General features: G+C 41.2%; 1 protein-coding gene across 7 annotated transcripts in view; it reads left to right on the forward strand.

Annotated features, from left to right (window-relative positions):
* USP6NL (USP6 N-terminal like) overlaps nucleotides 1-27,023 on the forward strand; it is a 256,503-nt gene that overhangs the window by 111,371 nt on the left and 118,109 nt on the right. For 2 of the 7 annotated variants that reach the window (XM_051821560.3, XM_070055727.2), the window contains exon 1: nucleotides 13,800-13,887. The exons of 4 other annotated variants lie outside the window; for them this stretch is intronic. In XM_051821560.3, the coding sequence (XP_051677520.3) occupies nucleotides 13,815-13,887 (73 nt within the window). In that variant the 5' untranslated portion in view covers nucleotides 13,800-13,814. Of the gene's footprint in view, nucleotides 1-13,780; nucleotides 13,888-27,023 lie in introns of those variants that run through there. One more of the 7 variants, XM_089311767.1, reaches the window with a different exon arrangement.

Below are 27,023 nucleotides of genomic sequence, written 5' to 3' on the forward strand. Positions count from 1 at the left end.
TTTTTTAAGTTAAACCGATTTTTTTCTAATTTTGTATGATCTACCTTAGAGGCCAGCATAATAAAGCTCTGGTTAACTAGTAGCAAAACAAGCCTGGCAGATTCCACAGAAAAAAATTTTCTTTTAAAGCAGTGATCTTTCTAGATTCAAAAGAGAAATATGTTGATACTCAACATCCAGTTACATTTGAACAAAATTAGCACAGAAGCCATTACTGTGGCAGTTTTATGCATGAGATTGTTATTTATCAACTCTGTCTCCCTAGATTTTAAATTGAATTTGAGCCCAGTTTTTCACCAAACAAATGCCCCAGGACGACACCTAGTCAGCATTCAGATATCAGAGACCATCTCCGAAACAAACCTGTTCAGGCAGCTGCAAGATGGGTCCCAAGGGTGACTGTGGGCCAGGGCCTGGGGTGCCCCGGGGAAAAAGCTCACTGGAGATTGTTAACTTAATTCAGGGAACTTTCGAGTATCGCTGCTCCATGCTGACAGAGTGCTGACCTTTCCTCCCCACTCCCAGCCAAGGAGTGGAGTTAACAAATTGCAAACCGGAGAGAGGAAAAAAGTCTAAAATGCACCCCCCCCCTTCTCAGAACACATTTTTATGCTTGCGATCCTTCTTAAAGTTTTGATCATACAGTCTAGGACAGTTGTTTAGAATGGGATTCTCCCATAATGTGCCACCCCTGATCGGTGTCACAGAACATCCGGACTGTGATCGCTTCGCCCACCTCGCTGCTCTCCTTGTGGGGAACATGGAGCTGCAGATTAGGGCTCAATCAGACTCCGCAGAGGCAGGGCCCCCCCCCCCCCCACTTCTGTTACAGACACCAGACAGGTATCTCCCTGTGAGGACCAGCGGGAGCAGTCACAGGGATTGCCGTTTCAAGGACCAGGTGGGTGCCTCCTTGTGAGGACCCAACAGGAGCAATCGCAAGGGTTGCTGGGGGTGGGGGTGGGGATGATCAGTCACCCGCTTCCACACAAAGGCGGGCCTCCTACCGCGTCCTGAAGTCCAGGAGGATCTTTCCACTTGTCCTGTTCAATCAACCGTGGGGAGTCAGTTTGTGGGGAGCGGGCTGTGGCTCAGGGAGTTAGGATCCTGGAGCGTCTGGAGGCACCTTCCAGTTCTCCTTGGGGCTGTTCCCTGGACCCAGCTGAGTCCTGCAGGTGGAGGCTCATAGGGCCAGCCTTGTTTGTTTCTACACAGCAGGGAGTCTCCCAGCCCCTGCACCTAACTGTTACAGAAGTCAGGGGTGGGAAAATTCCCTTTGCTCAAACAGGCACCAGAGACAGGAGAGGATCCAGAGCAGTTACACCAGGGGACACATCTAGAATCATTTCCTGAGAACTGAGCCACATCCCCAGGTTTCTTACAATATTTATAGGTTCATCAGCATCATGCCTTAGCTGTTACAGCATTGGTGGGTTTAAATTGCATCTTGTGTGACTCAGGACTGCTTAGGGGGAATTAGCCTATGTGACTTAAGACCAGACTTTCAATGGTCTTAATGATGGGTCTGGTATGTTTATAAAAGAGACACCTGGGAAGATGTATAGGACAGATTTATGACTGGAGTTACAGAGAGCAGAACTTAGGACATCTTCCCTCTGTAGACAAGATAACAGGGAGAGCTGCTTCACTAGCAGCCACTTTTCAAGGTTTATGTTTAGGGGCGGGGATCCACTTTCCTTCCTTTGTCTCTGGGACCTTATTTCCTCTACACTATTGCATGTATATACCACAATTTGTTTATCTGTCGATGAGTACATGGTCACTTCCACCTTTTGGCTGTTGTGAATATTGCTGCCATAAACATGGATATGCAAGTATATGCAAATATGACTATCATGATCATGAATATGCAAGTATATGCAAATGTTGCTGCCATAATCATGGTTATGCAAAGATATACCTACTTTTACTTCTTCTGTTTTTCATTTTTTGAACTACCTTACTGTATTGCACAGTGCCGCACCAATTTATGTTGTGTAAGAGTTTTACTTTCTCTGTATCCTTGTCAATACTTTCTGTTCTGCTGATTATTTTTTTTTAATATCCATCCTAGTTAGGTGATATCTCCTTGTTAGGCAAGGTAACTTTTTTTATGTGTCACTATTTACATTTTTTTGCATGATATAGTTCTTTTTTTTAAGATTATTTATTTATTTATTTGAAAGGCAGAGTTACACAGAGAGAGGAGAGGCAGAGAGAGAGAGAGAGAGAGGTCTTCCATCTGCTGGTCCACTCCCTAGATGGCCGCAACAGCCAGAGCTGTGCCGATCCGAAGCCAGAAGCCAGGAGCTTCCTCCGGGTCCCCCACGTGGGTTCAGGGGCCCATCTTCTACTGCTTTCCCAGGCCATAGCAGAGAGCTGGATTGGAAGAGGAGCAGCCGGGTCTCGAACCAGCACCAACATGGGATGCCGGCGCTTCAGGACAGGGCTTTAACCCGCTGCGCCACAGCGCCGGCCCCTGCATGATATAGTTCTTAAATTGTCTTTTCTACCAAAATAATTAATGGAAATTTTGATTTTAAACTTTGGATACTGCTTTTATATCTCCAAGAATGTATTAGGAAGCAATATAGCTCTTCTGTATTTGTTGGAATTTTGTGTTTCCTTTGGGATCTGGGTCATTGTGTAATGGTTGGAGGAGAGAGAATTCATAATACCCAGAAAAGGCAGAGGTGGAAGCAGGTTTCACAAAGGGTGGGAGAGCGGAGCATAGTAAGTACCAAAGATGAGTGATATGTTCTGTCACGGATTGTGTTGCTGGTCTTCCTTTCCTTTTGAAATTAATGCTTTAGGATGATTACGAATTTCATATTGGAGAAACTCTGCAACCATCTCTTTGAATAATGTTAGAGAACTTTTGTGTTTATATTTTCAGGCACTTTAGTGAAGTCTGTGCAAGTACCTTTTATATTTTTTTTTTTTTGTGTATGTGTATAGATGGATGTTTGATCTTAAATGTGATGTTATATCAAATTATGATTTATTCCAAGGCCATAAACATAGACCTAAATGCTTTTTTTTTTTTTTTTGAAAGGCAGAGTTAGAGAGAGAGAGAGAGAGAGAAAGGTCTTCCTTCTGTTGGTTCACCCCCCAAATGGCAGGTACGGCTGGCACGCTGCCGATCGGAAGCCAGGAGCCAGGTGCTTATCCTGGTCTCCCGTGTGGGTACAGGGCCCAAGCACTTGGGCCATCCTCCACTGCCTTCCTGGGCCACAGCAGAGAGCTGGACTGGAAGAGGAGCAACCGGGACAGAATCTGGCGCTCCAACTGGGACTAGAACTCAGGGTGCCAGCGCCGCAGGCAGAGGATTAGCCTGGTGAGCCGCGGCACTGGCCCATAAATGCTTTTTAATATGTGTTTTTTATGGTAGTCAAGTTTTAAAAACTAAAAAATGTCATTTGATAGCTTTGTTGGAATTCAGAGCAGGTCCAGATTGTCTGAATGCTGTGTTTCCTCTGAGCTTTTGATTTTGAAAATGACATCATACTTAAATTTCCTTATTATGACTAGGAAGTCCGTTTTCCTTCTTTATTTGTGTGTTCATCTGCATGTGGCTTTGGAAAGTTAAAAGAGAAGTCAGTTCTACACAAAGGGGGCATTTCCTTTAAAAATTCAAAGTGTAGTAATTAGGAAGTTAGAATATGTTCAGTTATAGTATATTCTCTATGACCTAATTTAATGCACACTGTTTTTCCATTTAAGGGCACGCTCTCCCGTCATCCTGTACTTTCAGGAGTCATCTCAGTTGTAATTCAGTAATTGGTTTTGTAATTATGCGTTTAATGCTCATTTCTCACAATCAGATGGAAGGATCACCACCGTAATGTAGCAGTTGACATGGCGCTTCATATAGTAGGTGCTTACGTCTCGTATAAATTAGCAAGATTTTATTGCCTTCAAATTGCATTTAGGGTGTACAGTCAGTGCCTTGGAAATTTCTCAATGTTAAGATAAGTTGGAGGTATACACACACACACACACACACACACATACATACAGATATATACATATCTATATGTATATGTGTATGTATGTGTATACATATCTATGTATAGGTTTGTGTATGATTTTTGTTTCTTTAAGTGGCTGAAAGAGATAGAAAGACAGAGGTCTTATCTGCTGGTTCACTCCCCAAATGCCTGCATCAACTAGGAACTCAATGTAAGTCTCCCATGTGGTGTCAGGAACCCAATTACTTTAGCTATCACTGTTGCCTCCTGGGGCCACAGCAGCAGGAAGCTGGATCAGGAGCTGGAGCCCAGTATTGAACCCAGGTACTCTGATTTGTGACATGGGCATTTTAATTGATGTCTTAACTGCTAGGTCAAAGGCCAACTCCGTAGAATATATTTTTATTTCTCATGTTTGTGGGTCTTACTTTGCATATATTTATGACAGTTTCCACTGAATTTCTTTTCTCCCTTTAACAAGCAAAAAAACTGCCCTTTGGTAAAATATTTTTAAAGACCGACTTTAAAAGAACTGTTAATTAAATCAGTACAGGTACTTTTATTCATGGGCAATGACTATCATATAATCTACTCAGTTTATGTGACAAAAGAAGTATTGTCATCCACAAACACGTAATCTATGGCTCTTTCTAGATCCAATATTTTCAGGTTATTTTCTTTTGTTTTAATTTTTTTTCTATTAAAAATCCCATGAAGATAGTTGATTAGCTTTTTTTTTTTTATTTTTTAAAGATTTTATTTATTTATTTGAGAGGTAGAGTTACAGATAGTGAGAAGGAGAGACAAAGAGAGAGGTCTTCCATCCACTGGTTCACTCCCCAAATGGCCCCAATGGCTGGGGCTGGGCCGATCCAGAGCCAGGAGCCAGGAGCTTCCTCTGGGTCTTCCACATGGGTGCAGGGGCCCAAGCATTTGGGCCATCTTCTACTGCTTTCCCAGGCCATAGCAGAGACCTGGGTCGGAAGAGGAGCAACCAGGACTCTAACTGGAGCCCATACGGGAAGCCAGCACTGCAGGCAGAGGATTAACCTAATGTGCCACAGACCCATTGATTAGCTTTTGACAGTGTTAATTTTTACATCGATTATTAAGATTGGCTGTAAAAAAATCTGAATGCTATTTAGAGATTATTATAGGCTTTTAAGTATAGAAAAGAGAAAAAAAGCTAACAAATTTTCTTTTTTATAATTGTTATATTTTATATTGTTGAATTTGAAATTTTAGAACAAAGTGATTAAATCCTACTTTTAGAATTTAAGTAGAGTGACAAAGAAATGAAGTATATTAACTGATTTATCAACCCAAAGTAGAGACCTGTTACAAACAGGTTTGTAATTTAATATTCAGTGGTATTTTTCTCTTTGGAGGCCAATTGAAATCTTTAATATTTAGATTATTTTTATCTTTAGAAATGTAGTCTTTCACAATTTCCCCTCCTCATTTATCTACATGTTCTGAAAAAATGACAGTAATTCTAAAATGTATTTCCAGGAAAGCCAAGAAAATCTTCTGAAGTGGGTTAAAAAAATCTGAATCATTGCCAAAAATGAGAAGATGCTAGGTTGTTATTCATATGGTCAAAATAATTTGTATACATAGAGCACAGTCTGTGTTTATTACATAAAAAATGTTGATGAAATAAATATCTGAAGGTGTTAACTTACATTAGTTTTTCAAGAATATGAATAATTTTACCTAATTTTTGTAAAATCCATACCAGAAAAGTACTTGAAGAAGTAAAAAAGATTGTTAGTGCTATCTCTGTATGGTGAGCCTAGATTTTTATTTTTCTTTGGTCTACGTTTGAATTCTTACTTTTCTTTAGTGAACATGTATTGTTTTTAAAATAAGATCAACTCTTAAAGATATGTACTGACGAAAAGAAAATAGGGAGCTAATAATTACCTTCTGGTTCTTTAAGATTCTAGAAAATTGGTGTGAATTGTTTACATTATTTTCTATGAATAATAATGTACTTTTGCTTCAGAATGATATTCTCTTTATAATTTAGGATTACAATGAGTCTCTTTTACTTAGATCCAAACAAAATGCTCCAAACAAAATTCTCCAGTGCATTTTCTCATGGTTTATTAAATGAATGCGAGAAAGAATACAGATGAGATGAATCTGATTCTTTCCTTCTCTCTGGTGTTTTTTTTTTTTTTTCTTTTTCTTTTTCTTTTGGTGAAGGGAGTTCAGAGAGATTTCTTTCCTTTGCCTAGCTGTTTTTCTTTACACCTTCTGCTGTAGGTTATTTCCTGCTATTGATCTCTTTTTATCTGAAAGAAGTTGAGTTTCACCTTGTATTGTCTCTTCTTTTTTAAAATGTTAATTAATTTATTTGAGAGGAAGGTGGGGAGAGAAAAATAGAGGGGGAGAAGGGAGGGAGGGAAGGAGAGAGAGAGAGAGAGAGACACTGAGAGAGACTGAGAGAGACTGAGACTAAAGCCTGGAGAGAGAGAGAGAGAGAGAGAGAGACACTGAGAGAGACTGAGAGAGACTGAGAGAGACTGAGAGAGACTGAGACTAAAGCCTGGAGCTGGAACTCAATGCAAATCCCCTATGTAGGCAGCAAGAGCTCAGTTACTTGAGTTGACATCACTGCCTCCCAGAGGAGTAGGAAGCTGGAATCAGGAGTTGGAGCTAGAACTAAACCCAGGTATTCCAGTGTGGGTTGTTAGCATCTTAATGGTGTCTTAGCTACTAGGCTAAACGCTCAGCCCCAGCTTTGTATTTTCATTTAGAAAAGGAAAATGAAGTTGGAAAGTACAAATAGTTTAGAATAGGTAGTGATTACATTTATAGTGATGGCATTTGTCCCTCCTTGTTGTCTCCTTGTTCTCTCACGTTCTTCTTCATATCTCCATCTGGGAATACTGGATTTGCAAGTGATGAGGAGGAAAAGCAGGTCAGCAGTTTTTCAAATTAGTCAAAAGTTAGTGATTTTGGGTGTGAGTATGTTACCAGTTTTGTATTACCAAAATGAAGTATCTAAGGCAGGCTGGCTTTGTAAAAAGATGTTTATTTAGCTCACGGTTTTGGGTGCTGGCAGTTCGTGATCAGGCTACCTATTGATTCAACAGAGACTTGTTGAGGGCCTAATGTTGGATGGCATCATGGTGGGAGCACATGAGGGATGGGGAAAGGAAGGAGGGGAAGGAGAGAGAGAGAGAGAGAGAGAGATAGAGAGAGAGAGATCTTTGATTCACTGGTTCACTCCCCTAAATGACCTCCCACGTAGGATGGCAAAGGCCCAAGGCCCAAGTACTTGCTCCATCTTTGGCTGCTTTCCCAGCCTCAGTAGCAAGAAGCTGGATTGGAAGTGTCAGGACTCGAACTGGCACTCTGATATGGGATGCTGGTGTTGCAAGCAGAGGCATAACACCTCAGATACATGGAACGTGCGTAGAAAGTGACTTGTAAGAAGTTAAAATTGTTTGGGAAAAATGTACTAGACTCATATATCCAGGGGTTGTAGGTATCAGGAGAGGAGGAATAGCTAATTAATGTCATGAGGAAATTAGGAGGGCTTCTCTAAGGAGAGGACAAAAACTAGAGCTTGATGATCTGAGTAGAGGAAATGGGAAAGTCCCTGTAGGTAGAGGACATGGCATGCACAAAGGCAGTGGCACCCTCAGGGCCTGGAGCGAAGCTGTCCTGGCAGGAACTCCAAGAGGTGTGTCTGCGGTGATAGATGGAGACCAAATTCTGTGTTTAGGAGTTTGCAGATAGGAAGCCATTAAGGTTTCAAACAGGGGAGTGATAGCAATTTGTGGTTTGAAAGAGTTTTCCGTATGGTCCTCTTCCAGTACTCTCTGTGCTACAGTTTCCCTGATTGTCTTTTGAAAACTGTGCTGTGACCTCAAAACTGGATTCACAGCTACTGTGCTACGTATCACATTCTTCTTGCTTAGGAGCTCCTTGAGTCTCTAATTCTCATCGCCTACCTTTCGTATAGTAAGAACTCAAATGGCTGCTTGTTGAGTGCAGTAAACATTACTTATGTGATCTTATTTATTTATTTATTTATTTATTGATAGGCAGAGTTAGACAGTGAGAGAGATAGAGAAAGGTCTTCCTTTTCCGTTGGTTCACCCCCCCAAATGGCCTCTATGGCCGGCATGCTGTGCCTATCCGAAGCCAGGAGCCAAGTGCTTCCTCCTGGTCTCCCATGCGGGTGCAGGGCCCAAGCACTTGGGCCATCTTCCACTGCCCTCCCTGGCCACAGCAGAGAGTTGGACTGGAAGAGGAGCAACTAGGACAGAATCCGGTGCCCCAATCGAGAACTAGAACCCCGGGTGCCGGTGCCACAGGTGGAGGATTAGCCAAGTAAGCCATGGTGTGACACTTATGTGATCTTAAACTTGCCACGCCCCTCACCCCCGGTGTGGTGTTGTGGTAATAAACTTTGAGCAGCTGGCTTTTTTGTCCCAGCGAGAAAGGAGGAGGGAAGACCCTGATATGCAGAATTTACTCATTTTTGTGGGATATAAAACCACCCATGACGGGCAGTGTTAAGCTGCCAGTCAGTGGCTTAATGGCCAGCTTGCAGCAACTCTCTAAAAATTGTCTTATGAGAGCTGTCATCACCACATGTACTCAGGAAGTAGTTTAAAAAAATAAGCTAACCTAATCACTCATATTTTTAGGTTACAAGTAAATATTTTCATTATATTTTTCAGTTCTGCAGTTAAAAAGCATAATATTTTGTTAAATATTGATATTTATGTATTTATTTTATAAAGATTTATTTATATATTTGAAAGTCAGAGGTCTTCCATCCGCTGGTTCACTCGCACTTGGCCACAATGACCGGAGCTGTGCCAATCCGAAGCCAGGAGCCAGGAGCTTCTTCTGGGTCTCCCACGCGGGTGCAGGGCCCAAGCACTTGGGCCATCTTCTATTGCTTTCCCAGCCCATAGCAGAGAGCTGGATCTGAAGTGGAGCAGCCGGGTCTCAAACTGGCACCCATATGGGATGCTGGCGCTTCACGCCAGCGCATCAACCCGCTGCGCCACAGCATCGGCCCCAAATATTGATATTTAAAAGTAACACTCTACCACTATTCTTCTAAATTGAAAGAAGGGAATTTTCTCAACTTTTTTTTTATAAAAAGATTTATTTATTTATTTGAAAGATAGAATTGCAGAAGAGATACAGATTTTCTTTTTTTTTTTTTTAAGATATATTTATTTATTTGAAAGTCGGAGTTACACAGAGAGAAGGGGAGAGAGAGAGGGAGAGGGAGGAGGGAGGAATGGAAAGAGGGAGGGAGAGAGAGGGGTCTTCCATTCGCCGTTTCATTCCCCAGATGGCTGTAATGGTTGGAGCTAAGCAGATTGGAAGCCAGGAGCCAGGAGCTTCTTCCTGGTCTCACATGGGGGCAGGGGCCCAAGCACTTGGGCCATCTTCTACTGCTTTCCCAGGCCATAGCAGAGAGCTGGATCGGAAGTGGAGCAGCTGGGACTCGAATCGGTGCCCATATGGGATGCTGGCATTGCAGGCAGTGGGTGGCTTCACCCACGATGCCACAATGCCAGCCCCATTTTTTTTTTTTTTGACAGGCAGAGTGGACAGTGAGAGAGACAGACAGAGAAAGGTCTTCCTTTGCCGTTGGTTCACCCTCCAATGGCCACCGTGGCCGGCGCGCCGCGCTGATCCAATGGCAGGAGCCAGGTACTTATCCTGGTCTCCCATGGGGTGCAGGGCACAAGTACTTGGGCCATCCTCCACTGCACTCCCTGGCCACAGCAGAGAGCTGGCCTGGAAGAGGGGCAACCGGGACAGAATCCAGCGCCCCGACCCGGACTAGAACCCGGTGTGCCGGCGCTGCAAGGCGGAGGATTAGCCTATTGAGCCATGGCGCCGGCCCCCATTTTTTTTTTTTTTTAAGATTTATTTATTTACTTGAAAGTCAGAGTTACACAAAGAGAGAAGGAGAGACAGAGAGAGAGGTCTTCCATCCCCTGGTTCACTCCCCAATTGGCTGCAATGGCCAGAGCTGTGCCAATCCAAGGCAAGGCCAGGAGCTTCTTCCGGGTCTCCCACACAGGTGCAGGGACCCAAGGACTTGGGCCATCTACTACTGCTTTCCCAGTCCGTAGCAGAGAGCTGGATCACAAGTGGAGCATCCAGTACTGAAATTGGCACCCATATGCGGAAGACCCAAATGAAACTCCTAGCTTAGGCTTGGCCCAGCCCTGGCTGTTTTGGGCCATTTGGGGAGTGAACTCGTGGATAGAAGATCTCTTTTTCTGTGTCTCTGTCTCTCCCTCTGTCTTTGTAACTTTGCCTTTTAAATAAATAAACAAATATTTAAAAATAAGATTTTAACAGTGTACTTTCTGAATGAAGCTAACATACAGAAAAGTCATTTGTATATTTACATATCAGCAGCGAAGAAACCTTTTCAAGAGAGACTCTTATTTTCAATGTGTCAAGAAAAATCAAATGAGTAGAAATAAATTTAATGAAATATATTTGAAATTATAAGGAAAAATAATAAAACTTTAGAGATATTAATAAAAGAGACCAAAAATGGGGAAATAAATATACTATGTTTTGTACTGAAAGCCTTTTATCATAAAAATATAATTCCTTTCCAGTTGACATACAGACCATTGAAATTCAAAATAAAAACTACCATCATTTATGGGGAACTTACTGGAAGTGGTGGAAAGGTAAAGATGTCACAGTGGCTGGGATACTTCTGAGTAACATCAAAGAGGGAGGATTTTCTCCACTAGAGAGTGGGACTCACTAACTTGTTTATGGTCACAGTGACTATGGGACATGGGGTGTAATATGAGGGTACTTAACAAGTTTTGGAAAAATGAAATTAAAAGATATGCTTTTTTTGGTGCAAAAAACTTTGAAATCAGTGCATAGTTTTTTCATTAATATACATTTCCCATGAACTTTTTGAAGATCTCCCGGCTATATAGTTAGAATTTAACTTTCTAATTTGTGATAATTTCAGATTTTGGAAAATGCTGCAAGAACAGCATAGATAATCCTCATATACTCTTATCCAGGTTTCCTAAATGTTAACATTTTACCATACTTTCTCACTGTATGTTAGCATTCTTTTTTTTTTTTTTCAACACTGAACAAGTGGAAGTATTCCCTTAAATTAATCAGGGTGTATATCCTAAAGTCCATTATGTTCTATTTAATCTTTATAATGCAATGGTCACAGAAAATTAACACTGATAGCCCACGGACTGTACTCATTTTCATGTATCACCAATTGTCCCAAACTGTCACAAATTTCCCTTCATATGGTCTGGAATCATGTCTTGCATTTAACTGTCCTGATTCTTATTCTTCTCTAATTTTTTTTTAAGATTTATTTACTTATTTGAAAGTCAGAGTTACACTAAGAGAGAAGGAGAGGCAGAGAGAGAGAGAGAGAGAGAGAATGTCTTCCATCTGCTGGTTCACTCCCCAATTGGCTGCAATGGCTGGAGCTGCGCCTATCCGGAGCTTCGTCGATCCGAAGCCAGGAGCCAGGAGCTTCCTCTGGATCTTCCCATGTGTGTGCAGGGACCCAAGGACTTGGGCCATTTTCCACTGCTTTCCCAGGCCATAGCAGAGAGCTGGGATCGGAAGTGGAGCAGCCAGGACTTCAACCAGTGCCCATATGGGATGCCGGCACTGGGGGTGATGGGTTTACCTGCTATGCCACAGCGCTGGCTCCTCTTCTCTAATCTTAACACTTCTCATTTTGTCCTTGTTGTTCGTGATCTTGGCTTTTTAAAGTGTACAGCTCACTTATATGTATCAGATGCATTGTGTGCTTTTTAAAAAAATGAGAAAATGAGAGAAACAAGAAAAGGCTGTCAGCTTCTTAGTGGAAAACTAAGGATTGACAGAGTGAACTAGAAAGTTCAATTGGTTGCTGTGTGATTTTCATTTTCAAAGCCAATGCTAACACTACTGAAAGGATGCTATAATTGACATTTTTGGAAACATGAATCCAGAAATTCAGATATTTCTCTTCACTGAGCAGATATGCAGCATAGAGTTGATTGAAAGCATCATGTCCAACATATTCCATGTCCCCTACTCCCCCCCCCCCCCCCCCCCCCGGGAAATAGAACAGTACTGGGAAAGAGCAAAGCTAACAGAAAGTCAGCTCTCAGAAATCTTTCTCAGGAGGAAAGATGTTTAACACCTATGGGATGTTCAGAACTGCCCCAGAAAATGGGAAGAATAGAAGGAATTAGGGAAATTTGAATTGAGTTCAGTTTACATGTTTATCTGGTTTTAAAGAATTCATTAAGGACCACAATTTTGATTTGAAGTTGCAAGCTTGGCCTTTGGTCCATCTGAATTCTTACTTTAATTTCAAGTACAGGCATGCTCATTAGAGAGAATAGATATTTCAGATATTTGTCCTGTTTTGTTCTCTATTTGCCAAGTATTTTCTTAGTGTCATGGGTTTGTAGCACTGATCTCTTAAGTTAGCACCCATATGTAGAATACATTATGGATGGATATATATGTACATGGTGTGACACCTCTTCCTTGTAGAGCTGAAAACTTCACCCTGAATTTTAAAACTACATTTTTACAGAGGAGGTTTGATGGCAAAGAAAGGAGGACTTGTGAGTTTTGGATTCTGAGTTTAATCTTGATTTGCAACCTAGCTGTCCAACTGAAAAATGGGAAAATAACATATAAGCCTTCACTATCTGAAGGCAAAGGAATTGCTTTTGACTTGCTTTGGGTGGGATCGATTATTTTATGGTATATTAGAAATATCAATAAATGAGAAGGAAAGAAAAATAGGAGAGGACAGTAGGCAGTCTATTAGAGGATAAAATAGCTGGTGAAGAATCCTATTAATAAATGGAACAGTACACCACAGTGAGCCCAATGTCACTTTTCATTTTTAATTAAATCTATAGATTGACTTCGAGAAGGATCTCCATGTGATAAATAGAACATATAACAAAAACATTAACTATTAATTGAGCATTTGTTGCAACATGGCTGTTAAAATTTATCTGACAGAGTAGTGGTTGTACTTTTCTGAAATTTTCTGGTCCATGCCTCTGGTGTTGAGAGCAGTGAATTTACAAACTCTTTAGGGAATATATGTACATGTGAACTTAAACTTGTATTCATGTACAAGGATGTCAGAGGTATGTGAGTGTGTTTGTGTGTGTGGGGAAGGCGGAGGAGTAGGAGGAAGATGACAAGGAATTTATAAAATGGTTTTAGGAACCATATCTTTTATGCAAATCTGGGAGCTTAGAGTTAGCAAGATAGATTTTTATTTTTATCCACATTTTTTCCATTTCAAATATGATATTTTTGAGAAATTGCAAAATAGTATTAAGACTTTAAACAGTGCCGGGTATTTCAGTTGGCTACTTAAAAACTTCATGTAGCATCTGTGATCCACTATATGAGAATTTATGGTATAGCACTTTATTTTTTCTGCATGACTTTTTGTGAGACTATATTTTCATTCTGCTTACTGATTTATGGAAGATTACCTGCAGTTTGTTTTGTTTTGTTGCTAACCAGTTAATGCTTTGCAGGGTAATATGTTTTGGACTTTACAGATGGGTTTTCACATGTGCTGAAGTCATTTTGCATCCATCGTTGTAAGAAGATACAGCGATCCTTTCGTTGTTTCTTATGCACTGCTTCAGAGCATTCATGGATAGCTAGGCAAAGCATTTATTTCTCTGAAGTTGAACTGTGTTCCTGCTTGAGCTTTCTGAAAGCAGAAATGCAATGAGCTCTTGATGATGAAACCTGTTGGATTTCTGTAGGAAGCAGCTGGAGGCTTTGGCTTGTTAACTAGCAATGATTCAAGTCTTACAGATTGTAAAAGAGCTGGTGACACCGTCAAGGCAAAAAACAGCCACAGTGAAGAAAGGTAGGAATCTCATATAATGAACACTTTACGGCACTCAGATTTTGATAAATGCTGATAAATGCTAACCTAGAGAACAGCTATGAAGGAGTTTTGAGTTTTTATATGTGCTTTTGCTCTTCTGATATATTTCTGTATTTGATAAGGACCAGGTAATGGCATAATTGTTAGCATACATCATTGTTTCTGGTTTTAAACAACCGATTAGGAGCTTATTTTATTTAAAGGTACAAAGAATAAGGGAATATTCTAACATTGCTACTGCAACAGTATTTTTTACATTGTAACTATCTTCTGGCATGATGTATTTTGGTGACAGAAGAATAATTTCTATAATTTTTAATATTAAAATATAAATATGCATGACAAAAATCAGAACAAGCTAGGATTCTTCCAATAGCAGGGAAAAAGAATAGATGGTTATTTGTGTGAGTGATTATAGTTATAAATATGAATTTAGCCGATGAATGGTAGGTTTATTGTGCTTTTTAGTCTATAATTGCCTTCTTCTATTTATGATTAAATATTTAGTGTTGTTTATATTAATACTAGTCCTGTGTATAAAACATGTTCCTGGGACATACCGAGGTACATTTTCAAAAATTTTTAATTGTATATCTGATTCACAGGTCTCAAAATGAGGTAATGTAGATACGTTTTTGAAGGAACACTTGTATTGCTTGTTAAACATTTCAAATAGTAAATCTCTAAAATAATAATTAGGAATTGATTTTTAAAAAATACATGCCATAAGCTAGATTGTTAATACCGACAGTTTCACTGATCTGTGGTATAAAGTTAGTTGATAAATTTACCTATCAGTTATTTTACATGTGAGATGTTTTGTGCCATTCTGTCATTATATAAAGATTTGAATAGTATAAGTATACCTTAGATGATGTAAAATATCAGCTATTTTAGATTTTCTTTCTTTAACATGATATGGGCTGTACTTTAAAGTAAAGCTTGAGGTTCCTTTTGTCCTATGTAAAATGATTTATGGTGGTGGTATGCAATAACACTGTGACATACAATATGGTCAACCATACACAGAATATTTGGGACTGAAATAAACCTTAGAAATTTTGTTGTCTTATCTCTTATTTTATAGAAGAACATGGTATTTAAGTGATTGAACAAAAATACATCTCAAAAACAGAAACTATGATCATTTACCTTTGGAAATGTGGTAATGTTATTTAGGATACTTTCCAATTATTTGCTTCCTATATTCTACTTTATTTCTCTTCCACTTTCTTTTGAAATAGACTACATTCTGATTTTTAAAAACTTAATGCTTTTACTCTGGGAAAATATAAATTAGTTAATTTTTCTAAATCTCTGAAAATGTCAAGATTCATGCAGTTTGGCCTTTACAGTCAGGTTTTTTTTTATTGCACTGTATCTTGTAGCTTTGTTTCTAGTCACAATTATAGCTGTATGGGATGTACCCAGGGAAAAGAAAAATAGTGTTTTTCTTGACTTTCAAAGTGTGTGTGTGGGGGGGGGTTGAAAAGTTCATGGAAAATGCATATAATGAAAAAACCTTGCATCGATTTAAATTTTTTTGCACCAGAAATTAACATCTTAAAAATAATTTTTTAAAAAGTGTTTGAGGGGCTGGCGCCATGGCCCACTTGGTTAATCCTCCACCTGCAGTGCCGGCATCCCATATGGGCACTGGGTTCTAGTCCCGGTTGCTCCTCTTCCAGTCCAGCTCTCTGCTGTGGCCCGGGAGGGCAGTGGAGGATGGCCCATGTGCTTGGACCCTGTACCTGCATGGGAGACCAGGAGGAAGCACCTGGCTCCTGGCTTCGGATTGGTGTAGCATGCCAGCTGTGACGGCCATTTGGGGAGTGAACCAATGGAAGAAAGACCTTTCTCTCTGTCGCTCTCTCTCACTGTCTAACTCTAATAATAATAATAAAAAAGTTTTTGAGAGGCAGACAAACAGAACTCCCCTCATCTGATTCACTTCCCAGATGCACACATGTCTGGGGCTAAGCTGGGGCCAGAGCCAGGAACCAGGAACCAGGAATTCAACCCTGGTCTCCCATGTGAGTGGTAGGAACTCAGTGACATGAGCCATCACTGCTGCCTTCCCAGGCCTGCATCACTGGGAAGCTGGATCCAGGAGCTGAAGTTGAGAATGAAACCCAGGCCCTCTGATGTGGGATGTGGGTATCTTTAACTGCCAGACCAAACACCTGCCCCAGCAAACTTGCCTTTTATTCTGCTTTTCCATGAACTTTTTGAAGTTCCTTCAAACGCTCTGAGAATTAATGCTGTCAGGTGAGCCAGGTCTTAAAGGATACAGAAAGGCTGGGTAAGTGGGGGATGAGTGAAGAGAACATGTGTAAGTTAAGAGAGGACCAAATATGTTACAGAAAAAAGGCAAGTTATTAAGTGTGATAAAAAAAGTAGGTTAAAGGAGGAGGCTTTTAGCTTAGCACCTGTGTCTCCCATCAGAGTACCTGGATTTGATTCCTGGCTCTGGCTCCTGCCTCCAGCTTCCTTGCCTCCCTGGGAAGCATGGTGAGGTTCCTGCAACCCACGTGGGAGACCTGGATTATGTTCCCTGCTTCTGGCCTTGCCCCTGGCTGTTGTAGGCAATTGGGATCTCTCTTGATTTCTTTCTTTTTCTTGGCCTCTCAAATAAATAAAAGATATATGAAAAAATTGTTAAAAGGTCACAGAATAGTGGAGATGAGGATGGAGGTGCCCATACATGAAGAGACCATGTGTAGACCATATGAAGAAATTTGAAAACACTCTTAAGGTGTTAGTGGGAGAAAGTAACTGGTCATTTAATCTGTGCTCCATCCTTCCATTGCTGCCTGAAGTGGCTTTCTGAAGCGCTTCATCGTAAGACCTGGAGTTTGGACTTAACCTGCATTTCTGGCTGTGCCACTAGAGTCCCCCTCACAGCCCCAGCCTGCACCCTCTGTGCCAGCTCCGGCGGAATACTTGGAGTTTCCTAAACATGCTGCTCCACCTGGATGGCAAGTTTTTGAGCTCCTGTCTCCAACATTGCATTCCTTCTCAGATCAGATACCACCCCCTCCAAAATGCAGGTTCCCTGACCTTTTCTCCTGTCACCCATCTAAGAATCCTTTTTCTATATATCCTCTTAGCAGTTCACTTTCACTTCTATTACCTATACCTTTTAAATTCTGTATGTGATGGTTATGTTTATTAAATCAGTAGATGTTACTCAAAATACATGTTTTACCTTAATGAACATTTTTGCTTCCATGCTGTGATAGATAATTTAGATAGATAATTTAGGTTGTTGTCACGATATTAGATTAAGTTACATATTAAAGTTAATTACTTCAACAGTGGACAGAGACTATGTAAATAACCACTTTGTGATAGTTTGTAACAGTCAGATGAGTATTTTCAGCTTATATTTAAAATGTGCTTATAGTTTGTTACTTGTGTTGACACTTTAAACTCAAAAAACTGAAGATATAACATTTAGTATACTTAGTTGTAGGTTTGTAGTTCATTATGATTGACAAAGAGCTTTTTGCTCTTGACTAAAAAAGAGTATAACATGGTAACAATTACTAAAGGAGAATTTGAGAAATGGATACTTGTGGCAAACACTGTTCACTGCCCACTCAACTGCCATTCTCTCTTAAATCTTTATTAATAACAAAATTTTGTTTTTGTTTGGAATAGTATTTTGCTCAATTAAAAAAAACAACAACAAATGAATTGTACTACCAGCAGCCTGTAGGGGATTTCTGGGAGTTGTGCCTTCTGAGACGGTTGTCACCTTTGCTTCTTTTTACCTTTGCTTTCTTTGGCAATTCTTGCAACTGTAGCAACCATAATGTGAGCATGAGGACAAAAACACCAGTGGTGTTAATATACATTTATACTAACGCTGAATTACCTTTAGCCTTCTTGGTTAGAGCAGCAAACCTGCCTATTTATGGCAACCAGTGTGATGAAGAATAACTCCAGAAACAAATGTGTGTCGTTTAAATATAAATTTTTGTAGTAAACAGTCTAAACACTGTTAAAGAGGACTTTGTTTTCTGCTGGGTTTGGGTGGTGTCAATGAGATTTCCTTACTGCATGTCCTAAGGTGAAACATGGAGCAGGGCTGTTAGTAATGTGGTGAGAGGGGTCCCGACACGTCAGAGGCCATGATCTAGCTTGACCACTGTGGGGTTTCCGGCAAGTTCGTGAATGGCCCTGTGCCGTGGTGTTGGCCAGCCAGTACGTAATAAGATGTTTTCTGGGATCTCAGAGGACACTGACATGCTCTGTTCCTTAAAACCACTTTTTGGTGTGTATGTGGTAACCTCTTGGATTACAGTAACAATTTATAATGCTTCCCTATGTTTATTCTTGCCATATACACACATAGTAATTAATTGAGTTACAGTAGTCTTAACAAAGTTTTACATTTGGCTTGGTTATGAATAGCTTTTAGAGCTTCTCAGTTTATTGCTAAGTTGATACACAGTTATGTGAGTGATTTAATGAAGGAAGAAGGCAGCACAGAGGAGGGTAGTGAGTGTGGACTCTTTGGGGGCAGTTCGGAGACTCAGTCCTGGATTCCTGGATTTGTTTGTTGATTAGCTGTGTGTCCCTTAACTTCCCTGTGCCTCAGATTGGTTTTCTGAATAGCAGGAATGATAATAGTCTGTACTTCACTAGGGTGTCAAAGATCGAATAAGACAATGCATAGAAAGGACTTAATTGTAAGATCAAATATAACCGACTGTTAATATTTTTATTGATTTTGCTACTTTTATCATTGTTCTTAATTACTGTTGTTGCGCTCCTGATCTCTTAGATGACTAATAGTTGTTCATGTCTAAGACAGAATACATGGCTCTATGGACAATGATTCAGTATGGTGATGTTTATTAATCTTTTTTTTTCAATAATTACATATTTGATAGAGAGAGAGAGCAAGCTCACTTGTGCATGCATGTGTGAGAGCTCCCATTGCTGGTTCACTCCCCCAGATACCCACAAGGGCCAGAGGTGGGCCATGCTGAAGCTGGGAGCCATGAACCCAATCCACTGATTTCAGCCATCGCTGCTGTTTCACAGAATCTTTATGAGCAAGAAGCTGGAACTAACCCAGGTACTCCAGTGTGCAGGCATTCTAATTGGCATCTTAACTGCCAGGCTATATTCCTGCCTCTAGAAATCTTTAGAATAGTGTCAGTTCTTCTATACTTAGAAAACTTTAAGCAACTTATTCTTTACATTTAGAAATGTAATACTTAAATAAAAATTGTGTTTATGTTGTGGGCAAAGTTAGCTGACGAAAGTTTTATCAAGGCTTTACTTGATTTAATAGAGATCTTGATTAGTAGCCTTTTTGGATTGATTGATTTGAAAGGCAGAGTTACAAAGAGAGAGGAAGAGACAGAGATAGAGATCTTCCATCCTCTGGTTCACTCCCCAAATGACTGCTATAGTCAGCGCTGGGCTGGGTTGGGCTAAAGTGAGGAGCCAGGAGCTTCTGGGTCTCCCACGTGGTTGCGGGGGCCCAAGCACTTGGGCCATATTCTGGTGCTTCCCCAGATGCATTAGCAGGGAGCTGGATGGAAAGTGGAACAACCAGGACTCAAACCAGTGCCCATATGGGATGGCAGCATTGCAGGCAGCAGCTAAGCCCATTATATCACAATGCTAGCCCCAGTAGCCTATTTTTAAAAAGCACCATTATAAGGAAATGAGCCAATTTTATTTTGCTCATTGCCCAACGTATCATTGTCTTAACTATGGTAAAGAGATTTTGAAGTAACTGTGCATTTTTCAGTCATGCTTGAAGTTCCTTTGTTATTTGAAGGATTTTCTTTGAATTGTTTAGCTTCTAAAATTGATGGCTACCTGGGCAACATTCCTCTCTTGCTTGTTATTGAGGCTATCAGGCAATCCTGTAGGAAAGAGTGTTGTCGGAACTTTCCAACATGGTAGCCACTAACCATATGTGGCTACTTAAACTTAAGAGTTAATATGAAGTAAAATGAAAACTCCAGTTCCTTAGCTGTAGTACTCAGGAGACCATTGCAGAAAGTCCTGTTGGATACATTACATAGCTAGACTGCCTGGGTTCAGGACTTCAATTCCCTCCTTACTACTCATGCAGCCTTGGGCAAGTTGTTGAGTTTCTCTGTGCCTCAGTTTCCTCATGTGTAGAATTGGACTAATAGTAAGGAACAGACATTCTCATAAGGTTATTAATTGTGTATGAAATGAGTCAACTTTTGTGAAGTGCTTAGAATAGCCTAGAACATAGTAGATATGTGTTATTTGTTAAATGTGCATGATGTTCAGGTTTAGAGTGCTTTGTAATTTATTGATGTACATTGATTATCTTTTTTGTTCTTCCTGTATTTTTGTTGCCTTTTTGAGAAAAAATTATTTATACACCAACTACTTTATATATTTAAAAATTTTTATATACATATAAGATTTATTTATGTATTTGAAAGGCAGAGTGACACAGAGAGAAAGATCTTCTGTCCAGTGGTTCACTTCCCAAATGGCTGCAATAGCTAGGGCTGGGCCAGGCTGAAGCCAGGAGCCAGGAACTCCAGCTGGGTCTCCCATACAGGTGGCAGGGCCAAGTACTTGGATATGTCCACTGTTTTCCCAGGTACATTAGCAGACAATTGGATTAGAAGTGGAGCAGCCAGGACTTGAACTGGCACTGAGACATGGAATATTGGCATCATAAGTGGTGGCTTACCCTGCTGCACCGCGGCACGGACCTTATATTTATATTTTGTATTTTTCCATTTTTTTAATTTAAAAATTGATTTTGAGTGCTCACTGCTTTCAGGATGAAGTACAGACCTCTTTTTCAGCCATTTTAGGAGCTCTAGCCTGCCTTTTTCAACTCATCTTTCACTATCCCATTCTGACTAGTTGTTCCATTTCTCAGTTAACCATTGCCTTTGTTGAAAATGTTTAATGGTAATGGCTTCATCTCCTCAACATCATCTCCCAGGATGTGTAGCATTATAATCTGTATATAGTAAATGTTCAGCATATGCTTGTTGGATAAAAGTGTTTTCAGTTTTTGAAATGGAATCAGTATTTCTATTAATATCGAAGCTGCATTTGTTCAAGTAATCTCTGCAGTAAAGGGAATCTGAAACCCATTCTGCCATCTGTGATGTCAGCATGAGCAATGTGCCTTTTCTCTCAAGCCTCTACTTCGTTCTGTCCTTGTGTGTCAGTGCTGAGGGGCAGGACGACAGTGTGGTCGCTGCCGTTCACTGGCCTACAACATGGTGACCCTCCTTTCTGGATGACCCTTCTTAGAGGATGCTGATTTTATCTTGTTTCTCATTTCTTTAAATTATCGCCTGTCTTTTGTGGTCTGCTACCTGTCGCGTCTTTCCATGTTCTTCCTGATTACACTCAAATGTGTATCACAGGAATGCAACAAAGGAAAAGCGGGGTCAGCAAGAAAGAAAAGAGGTAGTCAGCATTTAGCCTAGTGGTTGGGATGCCCATATTCCACATCTGAATGACTAGGTTCCATTCTCAGCTCTGCTTCTGGCTTCTGATCCTGACTTCCTGTTTATACAGATCCTGGGAGGTAGCAGTGATGCCTCACATAATTGGGTTCCTGCCACCTTTGTGGGAGATCTGGATTGTGTTCCCAACTCCTTGCTGAGGCCCCAGCCTTTATAGGTATTTGCGAGTGAACCACATGGGCTCAGTCAGTGTAAGTCAGTTCCATTTCTTAGTTAATCACTGTTTTTGTTATTGAGCTCCAGATGGAAGCTCTGCATTAGGTAGTCTCCCCTCCACCCCACCCCCACCAGTTTGTCAAATAAATTAAAACACACACACACACCTAGTTTAACAAGTAAAATGTAGTTTTTATGTTTCTTTTTTTAAAAACATTTACTTGAAAGACGGCTTACGGAGAGGATGAGACAGAGAGAGAGAGAATCTTCTAAATGTTGGTTCAGTCTCCAAATGACTGTAAGAGCCAGGGTGGGCCAGGCTGAAGACAGAAGCCTGGGACTCTGTTTGGGTCTCCCATGTGGGTGGCAGGTGCCCAAGCACTCAAGCCATCTTTCACTGCTTTCCCAGGTAAGTAAGAGCATCCAAGACTCCAACCAGCACTCACATGGTATGGTGGCATTGCAGGCAGTGGAGTAACCTGCTGCACCACAGCACCAGCCCCTTTATGTTTTTATAATAATGACTTCTAGGTATGATTTGGATTATTTTTCACTTTTTTAAAAAAAGATTTATTTATTTATTTGAAAGGCAGAGTTACAGAGAGGCAGAGGCAGAGAGGGAGGTCTTCCATCCGCTGGTTCACTCCCCAGATGGCTGCAATGGCCAGAGCTGCGCTGATCTGAAGCCAGGAGCCAGGAGTTCCTGGTCTCTGGGTCTCCCACGTGGGTGCAGGGGCCCAAGGGCTTGGGCCAGCTTCCACTGCTTTCCCAGGCTGTAGCAGAGAGCTGAATTGGAAGAGGAACAGCCGGAACTAGAACCAATGCCGATAGGGGATGCTGACACTGCAGGCATCAATTTTACTGGTAAAATGCTGCAGTCTTACCTGTGGTGCGATCTACATTCCGGACAGCATCCTAGGCTCTAGATCCTGCCGCCATTGCTGGAAGCAGGTGACCACATGGCCCAACCACAGATGTCAGCTCCACCCCACCCTAATGGGATTCGCTGCTCTTTCCTGCCCATCCCCGGCAAAGTTTTAAGAGGACCTGTTCTGAACATGTGGCTTGCTCGCTCTCTGTCTCTTGATCTCTTTCTCTTACTCTCTCCTTCTGTCTCTTTTCCTTCTTCACCCCTTCCCTCCGATCTGTCTGGTTTCCCCCACCAATAAACCCTTTCCCTTGCTCTGGTGTTTGCTGTGTTTTGTGGCGACCTTATAAACTTTGCCCGCTACTTCACTGCACTAGCCCTGTATTTCTCACTTTTTTTTTTTTTTAATGATTTATTTATTTATTTGAAAGGCAGAGCTACAGGTAGAGTGGTATAGACAGACAGAGGGACAGAAAGAGAGCTCTTCTGTGTGCTGCTGGCCAGTTTCAGTCCAGGAGTTGGGACTTGCATTTGGATCTCCCATGTGAGTGGCAAGGGTCCAGGTAGTTTGGCCATCATCTGTTCCTTTCCAGGTGCATTAACAAGAAGCTGGAATGAAAGTGGAGGAGCCAGTGTTGTGGGCTAAATTAGGCCAAAATTAATATTTCAGGCTCTTTCCTTTTACTTAGAGAAGAATTCTAAGCACAGGCCCAAGCAAGACATGCAGCATGGTAAGGTTTAGAATTTATTTAGAGAGTGAGGGGAAAACACAGGACCACGAGGGCCTTATTAAGGGAGAGTGGGCCAAGAAGGGTAAACGGGGAGCTCCATAGCAGTCGTTTCCAGGGGTCTGCGAGGAGAGAGGGAGCAGGCCAGAGAGTGCAAGCAAGTCATGTGGGGGAAAGAACTGGGGAGAGCAGCATCAAGTCAAGGGTGCAGGTGGGCCCAGAGCTCTCCAGGCCTCTTACTCACTTCCAAAAGGGCAGCGGTTACAGTCTGATTGACAAGTGAGTGGATACAGGTGAGATTGTGGGGATCAGGGTTGTGGCCTCCAGCTCTTGAACCTAATCCATCTCCTTGACCAGTCTCATATCACCAGCACTCTGATATGGGATGCCAGTGTCACAGGCTGCAGCTTAGCCTACTGTGCCACAACACAAGCCCCATGAATAATGTTTGTAGCTGAAGACACTAAGACATCATATGAAGTACTGCTTCAATATCTTGTGTTGTTTTCTTGGGTGTTTTAGAGGTGGCATAGGGGATAGCTGGGAACTGATAGAGCAGGGGTACCAAGTTTCCTTTAGAAATGATTTAGAATAGTTTATTATTATTGTTATTATTATTATTTTAAAGATTTGTTTGGTTATTTCAGAGGTAGAGTTGTAGACAGAGGGTTCACTCCCCAAATGGCTGCAACTGAGCCAATCTGAATCCAGGACCCAGGAGCTTCTTCCAGATGTCCCTATGGAGATTTCCCATGTGGGTGCAGGAGCCCAAGCACTTGGGCCATCTTCTAGGACGTAAGCAGGGAGCTAGATCAGAAGAGGAGCAGCTGGGACACGAATAGGCAGAGGCTAAGCCTACTATGCCATAGCACCAACCCCTAGAATAACTTTTTTAATATACCTGTACATATTACCTTATAGAATATGTATTTGTGATTATTATTATTATTTTTTAAGCTGTCATATTTATTAAACTATGAGCTTCCAGAGGCCGAGGACTGCAACTCATTGTTCAGAAGAAAAGTAATTCTGGGCCGGCGCCGTGGCTCAATAGGCTAATCCTCCACCTGCGGCGCCAGCACACCGGGTTTTAGTCCCAGTCGGGGCATTGGATTCTGTCCCGGTTGCCCCTTTTCCAGGCCAGCTCTCTGTTGTGGCCAGGGAGTGCAGTGGAGGATGGCCCAGGTCCTTGGGTCCTGTACCCCATGGGAGACCAGGAGAAGCACCCGGCTCCTGGCTTCAGATCAGCATGATTCACCTGCTGCGGCGGCCATTGAAGGGTGAACCAATGGTAAAGGAAGACCTTTCTCTCTGTATCTCTCTCTCTCACTATCCACTCTGCCTGTCAAAAAAAAAAAAAAGTAATTCTGAAGTGGTTCATGAGCTTGCCTGGTATTTATTTCTGGAGAGCTTATCATTGAAGTGATGAATGTGTGCATGTATAATGGCTAATTGATAAATTTAATCAGTTGACTAATTACTGAGAGGATTCAATTCTTACATTATTTTATTTTATTACTGAAACAGACTGCCCAGTAGGCATTATGAACATCCTCTTGAGAACAATTAGGTTTGCTGGGAGTTATTTTACTTAGAGTACTTCTTGGAATTAAATGTTTGGTTGCATGATTCTCTTGATGTAATTTAAATGTCATTTAAATGTGCTGCAGTGCCTGCATTCAGATAACTTGTTACCCTTCAGACATCGAGTGTGGTTTCTCTCCCATTTGGCAGACACCAGATGCAGTGATTACTAAAGGTCATTGTGCTGCTCCCTCGTGGAGAGTTTCTAATGACTGTTACCTGAACAGCTGCTAGTTCCGAAACAGCCAACAAAATGTCGATGCTCCATTTGGAAAATGTGGCTTAAGCTCATCTATATTCCTACTTAGGAACAGCTGAATATTCCTTTAGGTTTTAAATGATTGTGAGAAAGCCTTTTGTCTTCCCAGAGTGAAGTGCCAGTCTAAAATGTCAGTGAAAGGCTTTTTGGAATGACCTTCTTTGATAAGACTGGCTTCCTGCAGGCTCCATTCTCAGTGACTGCCAGTTGTCTGTGTGCAGAGCCGGGGTAGAAACAGTGGCTTTCTCTCTTGTGAATTCTGATTGTCCTGTGAAAGCTTGACATAAATATGTGAGGTTTGGAGTTAAACTGAAAAGAAGAAAAAACTTTACCCAGACTCTGCTGAAAATTGAAAAGCAAAGAATTGGCTTGTTTGTTATGGGATTTTTGAAAACAGCTCTAAGTACTTCAGAAAACTTTTATTTTGGCTGTTTTATTTTATTTTATTTTTTTATTTGACAGGTAGAGTTATAGACAGTGAGAGAGAAAGGTCTTTCTTCCGTTGGTTCACTCCCCTGATGACCGGCGCTGATCTGCTCTGCCAGGTGCTTCCTCCTGGTCTCCCATGTGGGTACAGGGACCGAAGCACTTGGGCCATCCTCCACTGCCCTCCCAGGCCACAGCTGGACTAGAAGAGGAGCAACCAGGACTAGTATCCGGCACCCCAACTGGGACTAGAACCCGGGGTACCGGCACCGCAGGAGGAGGATTAGCCAAGTGAGCCGTGGCGCCGGCCCAGAAAACTTTTATTTTGAAATAATTATGGATTCATAGGAAGTTTTGTAAAACACAGTACAGAGAGGTCCCATGTACCCTTTTCTTGAATTTCCCCTGTGGTCACATTTTTACATAATAGTTAAATATTAATAACTAAGATTCTGGCATTGGTGCAGTTCACAGACTTTGTTCATATCTTTGACATGCATGTGTCATGTGTGCGTATGTGTGTAGTTCTTTGCAGTTTTATTCTATGTAGATTTGTGTAACCGCTGTCAGGGTCAAGATTACAGGGCTGCCCCCCACCATAGATTTTCCTGGTTCTACTGCTTTCTAGGCTTATGTACTCTCCTTGACCTTCTCTAACCCCCTGGAGCCACTAATATGTTCTCCATCTCTATGATTTTGTCTTTTTGAAAATGTTATATAGATGGAATTATATATTATGTTACTTTGGGAGATTGGCTTTTTACTCAATAAATGCAAATTTTTTTTATATATGGATTGTCTTTTTTTTTTAGCCCTGGTGATATTCCATAATAGGATGTACCAGAGTTTGTTTAACCATTTACACACTGAAGTATATTTGTATTATTTCAAGTTTTTGACTCTGATAATTAAAGCTCCTAATGACATTCACAGACAAGTTTGTGTGGACATGAATTTCACTTCTCTGGGACAAATAACCAGGAATGTGATTGGTGAATCATTTGATAAGCTGATGTCTAGGTTTTTTTTTTAATTTTTATTTTTCAAAGATTTTATTTATTTGAGAGGCAGAGTTACAGAGAGAGAGAGAGAGAGAGAGAGAGAGAGGTCTTTCATCCACTGGTTCACTCCCCAAATAGCTGCATTTGGATAGGCTGGATCTGAGCCTATTCAAAGCTAGGAACCTGGAGCTTTTTCTGGGTCTCCCATGTGGGTGGAGGGGCCCAAGCACTTGGATCATCTTCTGCTGCTTTCCCAAGCCATAAACAGAGAGCTAGATTGGAAGGGGAGCAGCTGGGACTTGAACTGTTGACAGTATGGTATGGGGGTGCCATAGGCGGAGGCTTAGCCTACTACACCACAGTATCAGCCTCAATGTCTAGTTTTTCAAGAAACGACCAAGAGACCAGTACTATTATTTCTTCCAAAACTTATCCATTAATGCCTAATAAAACTCAGACACTGACAGATTAGCCATTTCACTGAAGATCATGCTCTTCAGAACAATTATGAATCAAGAGACAAACAAATGAAAATTTGATATAACAGACAAATTGCAGTACAAGTACACATGGCCAATAACTCATGAAAAG

The sequence above is a fragment of the Oryctolagus cuniculus genome, chromosome 13, assembly GCF_051225735.1.
Source record: "Oryctolagus cuniculus isolate XC-2025 breed Fujian yellow rabbit chromosome 13, ASM5122573v1, whole genome shotgun sequence".
Taxonomy (NCBI): Eukaryota; Metazoa; Chordata; class Mammalia; order Lagomorpha; family Leporidae; genus Oryctolagus; species Oryctolagus cuniculus.